This window comes from Arxiozyma heterogenica (assembly GCF_036370985.1).
Source record: "Arxiozyma heterogenica strain weizmannii chromosome Unknown scaffold_28, whole genome shotgun sequence".
Classification (NCBI taxonomy): Eukaryota; Fungi; Ascomycota; class Saccharomycetes; order Saccharomycetales; family Saccharomycetaceae; genus Arxiozyma; species Arxiozyma heterogenica.
Genome location: NW_027042681.1, coordinates 1 through 5335, shown reverse-complemented (window position 1 = coordinate 5335; position 5335 = coordinate 1). Strand labels below are relative to the sequence as shown.

At 33.2% G+C, this 5335-nt stretch overlaps 1 protein-coding gene across 1 annotated transcript; it reads right to left on the bottom strand.

The window, feature by feature from the left end:
• Positions 1-394: 394 nt before the first annotated feature.
• PWA37_003584 (uncharacterized protein) lies at positions 395-5014 on the bottom strand (the record flags this gene model as incomplete). Its single annotated transcript, XM_064860107.1, has 1 exon — positions 395-5014. One exon carries the CDS (start codon positions 5012-5014, stop codon positions 395-397), a length of 4620 nt encoding a protein of 1539 aa, XP_064713057.1.
• Between the last annotated feature and the right edge of the window lie 321 nt (positions 5015-5335).

Below are 5335 nucleotides of genomic sequence, written 5' to 3'. Positions count from 1 at the left end.
TTCCTCTGGCTGAATAATATTAGTATACATGTTCTTAGCGTCGGTGATCATACAATATGTTATTATTGTGTATTATTATTATATTGATATGTAGTGTAATTTTCCCTCAATCTCTTGATTGGGAATTAATAATTATATAAATATACAAGAAACATAAAGATACGATGTATATATATTATTCATCCAGATTGGAAAATTAATAAGTAAAGTTGTCTACTTATATATGTTTACCTTTTGGCAATTTTTCATAATATATTAATTTATTTTGATTTTGTTTGATCTTATCTCCATAACGTTGAATGTGCAAAACAAACATTTTTCTTCTTTGATATATTTACATGTTACTCAAATCGGTAATATATCAATCCAGCATACCACCCAAATTTTGGACTGCTCATACAATCCATTCTGAAGTTAATTTACTATATCTCTTGTATGTCACTGGTTTTGTCAAAATATCAGCAATATTGTTTGCTGTATCTATTCTTGCAACTCTTAGATTATTCTCACTTATCTCATCTCTTATCCTTAAAGCTTTTATCCCAAAGAATTTATTTTTAAATGATTTATCTTCTTTGGAAGTAATTACTGCCATAGCCGGTTGGCTATCTGTTTCAATCGTAGTGATTATTTTATCTGCAGTTAATTCTTTAAGTAATAATTTGATGTATTTCAACACAGGAATAGATAATCCAATAGCACCAATTTCTGCTTCAGCAGTTGATGTTAGAGTTGTTTTTGATTTTGTTGATTTACCAGCGATTATATTGTCATCAATTTTAATGTAGTAACCTAGTTGAGACTTGAATTCCTTTTGCTTAGCAAATGATGCATCAGCAATAGCGTTTAGCATAATTTGATTTTCGTTATTCTTTTTCTTGCACCATATAAGCTTCTTCTCTTTAGTATCCCATAGATATTGCACTAAAAGTCTAGCTAATTCTTTAACTTCTTTGTTTGGGAATAATGTGTTTGATGCGATTACGTTTACGTAATATAATATGTCATAACGATATTTGTGAGCAACATATGAGGCTAGGCCAATTATTTTTTGAAGCCATTTTACTTGTTTCTTGTACTCTAATCCAGATATACTTACATAGTCTTCTTCAATATACTTTCCTGGGGGCCCTGGAGCTTTCAATAGTTTCCCATTTTTGTTTAGAGGCACATCCAATAATGGGAGTTTTTCTCTTAAGGATTTTTCCATACCAAAGGATAGTTCCTTATCAAACATATAGTTAACTTCTAAACCTAGAATGTCATACTCTGTTTTACCTTCTGTAGGTAGTCCTAGATTTATGACTTTTGTATCAAATTTTTCTTGTAACTTTGATATAAAATTCTCTGCGTCAGATATTTTTCTGGATGTGATAATCATATCATCAACGAACAAACATACCGTAATTTTCTCATTTATAAACACACATGACCAGCCTGATATTTCTTTTAAGCAACATTTTGATGTCAAAAAATTGGATATCTCCCTGTACCAGTTAGCTCCTGATTGTTTCAATCCATATAAGGACTTTTTTAATCGCACGACCTTTTTCTTCAAATTCATATGCGGTGGAGCTCTTATATATAGTTCTTCTTCTAGGTCAGCATAAAGATATGCAGATGAAATATCTAATTGAGTGATGTATTTGTTTTTATTTAAAGCATTTGAAAGTACAGTCATTAGTGCATAGTGATGAACTGTATTGGATGTTGCTTCCTCATTATATGTTCCCTTCTTCTGTTGATCTCCCCTTGCTACTAATCTACATTTGTGTGTTCCATCTCTTTTTGTGTTGAATATGAACATTGTATTAATTATTTTCTTCTTATCAATATTCTTATCATCGATTAATTCTTCGTCCCACGTATTCATTTTTTTTAACTGTTCGATTTCTTTTTCATATGCCAATTTATACAAATATTTTGAGTCATTATTAGTATTTTTTATTATAGCATCTCTATAGTTTATTGAGTGGGAGGCACTATTTAATTCATTTGATCTCTGATTAGCACGAATATTGCTTATTTTGTATTCTTTTGAGAATTTCGTTAAATATTCTTCAGCTTTTTTTGCTAGTCTTGAAGCGTCTGTGTTTTTCTTACTAGATGGTTTCGTAATTTTAGCATCGGTATTTTTACCACCCAACACAGCGTCTTTTTGTGGATTAGCTAAAGAAGTGGAATCAGGAGATAGATTGGAGGAATTAGATAAATTTGTACCACCCAATGGGGTGTGCTCTATTGGCTGGGCTTGAATGGGCGAAGTGGATGATATAGCTTCGTTTTCATTATCACTTTCATTTTCTGATGTATAGTCATCAGATTCATAATTGGAGTTTGTATGTACGATGGAATCAATTAGATTGTCAACTTCTTTAAGGGTGTCATTGTTTTCAGAGGAGTGTTGAACTGATGGTAGTGCGGTAGTATGTGATGGTAATTGGTTCTCAGTAGGAATGTCAATTTTTTCTGGTTCAGATTCTGGTTCAATGTTCTCGGGGTAGTCGTGGATAGCAATTAGAGTGTCGAAGACTGTGGATTTTGGTGTGGTGCCTTTTGATGGTGAACTTTTAACGATTGAATAATTGGATGTGTCAACCACTTTTTTGGTGATGGTATTATATATTAAGTATCCATGAGATACTGTGGATGGGCATAATGCCAACCCGTCGTCACCACGAGGAGAAAGCTTGGATGTTGTTGATCCTTTGTGAATAATAACTTCTTGTCCAAAAGGAAGAATAGTACTCACATCCAGACCTGCAAGACCGGCTTTTGCTCTTGATGAAGTTTTAATAGATGAGTTAAAAAATGCATTACGCATGAGTGTGGCGAATTGAACAGCATAAAACCAAGTCGAATTTGGTAGGTTTGTAGCTTGTAAAAGTGTTCGACAATCGTTTAAAAAAGTTAGATTAAATCGTTCTGCAACACCATTTGCTCGTGAATCACCAGCAGTAGTATAAATTGGGTTAATCCCTTTATCTTCGAAGAGTTTGGTTATCTGATCGTTTGTAAATTCTGAACCACGATCCATTTGAAAAGATAGGATGTTGGTCTTGAACTGATTAGACACCATATTAATGAACTTTGAAAATATGCGAGTAACATTTTGTGAATCCTTTGAATATAATGGAAAAGCCCAGCGAAAACGAGTAGATTCATCGGTAAAGCTGATGAAATAGGAAGGTGTTCCGACTGGTAGATGTGACATGGGACCGAAAATATCGGTATGGATATATTCAAAGGGAGCATATTCTTTTTGATATTTTATACGAGAACCTATAATATGCTTGTGACGAGTTGATTTTCCTTTCATGCAGGATGTACATCGAAAGGAGTGAATACCAGACCAATCGACATCAGCTGATGTGATACCAGAAATCATCTTTCGATCAATTGTGGTTTTAATATCATGAACATTAATATGTCCAAATAAATTGTGTAGAAAAGGTACAGTTAATTTGATACCTAATTTGTTTATGCTGTATGAAGTAGATTGTTGATTAGATGGTTGTAAAATTGATCGAGGTATACACATGTACTTACCCACATTAATGATGGGAGACAGAATGTGTTCCGACTTGTCTAGTAATTGGCGATGACGAGTGTCAACTACAATACCGGCTTTTTCCAATTGGTATGTACTAATGAAATTGTTCGATATGTCAGGAGCATGAATAGCCCTTATAACGTAAGGTTTGGAATGGGTTTGAAATTTTAGTGATATTATACCACTAGCAGCAGCAGGAATTGGTTTGTCATTTGCGGCATATAGGACAACGTTAGCATCGGTAATATGGTTTAGAAATTCTATGTCATTAATAACAGAAATTTCTGCACCAGTGTCAAGGACTAGATAGTCTTTAAGATTTTCTGGGGAGTCATCCTGTGTGTTTTCTTCAATAGGGTGCTCACATTGAATGTTTGAAATTTTCTTTTTATTTTTTGGCTTTTTGAGTTGATTGGTTGGCTTGGTAGAAGATAATGTATTGGTGTGATGTTTGGTTGGATAGGGGTGTGGCTGACGACTATGGATGTTGATAATATCATTTAAAATGTCATTCAATGTGATGTTGTGAAAGTTACGATTGTAATTATCAACAATTATTTGATAAGGTCCGTGTAACGATTGTATGATCGTATCACATAAAATCCTATCTGGAATAGCGATATTGTAATCTTTTGCTTGTTGTATCATATTATTTATTCTTTTTTTAAACAACATAGGATCACACTTTGGGTCGTAACGGATGTGTTGTAGTTGCTGATATAATTTAGTAGGAGTATTCCTTTTATTGTATTTTATAATGGCACATTGAATTAAATCAAACAAAGAGACATAGTTATCCGATAGTTCGTTTTTGAACCACATAGGATATGCTTTAGGGTTAACATATAATCTAAAAATATGTGTTACATGTTGTTTTTCTTGATCGGTAATGGTAGATTGTGCTGTGTTTATACATATCTTGGATAAGTTTATATCATTTAAATATTTTTGAAAGTTTTGTAGAAAGTCTGGAAATTCTGATGGGTCAGAAACTTGGTGTAGAGTAACAGTTGATATAGGGTTACTCGAGTATGAAGAGACTGAATGTTCATCAGTGTCATGTAAGGTAGGGCCATTAGATTGTAATGGTGTACCATGTGATTGTACTGGTGTCGGTGGCGGTGGGAAGTATAGGTTAGGTGGTGGGGGATAATAATAGTATGGGTTGAATGCATGTGGATAACCCATAGGATAAGGTGGGTAGTGATACCCATGTGGATATGATGGAGTACCTGGGTATGGATATGGATATGGATATGTGGAGGGAACAAAAGAAGGAGCTTGTGTGTTTTCACTAGCTTTGTTTGTGTTCTGTTTAGTTTGTTCATATGATCCCTGAATGCCTTGGATCGGAGTGACTGGTTCACTCTTCGATTTGATCTCTGCAAACGAATTTTTACGAACGCTACCATCCTCTGGCTGAATAATATTAGTATACATGTTCTTAGCGTCGGTGATCATACAATATGTTATTATTGTGTATTATTATTATATTGATATGTATTGTAATTTTCCCTCAATCTCTTGATTGGGAATTAATAATTATATAAATATACAAGAACCGTACAATATAATGTATATATATTATTCATCCAGATTGGAAAATTAATAAGTAAAGTTGTCTACTTATATATGTTTACCTTTTGGCAATTTTTCATAATATATTAATTTATTTTGATTCTGTTTGATCTTATCTCCATAACGTTGAATGTGCAAAACAAACATTTTTCTTCTTTGATATATTTACATGTTACTCAAATCGGTAATATATCAATCCAGCAT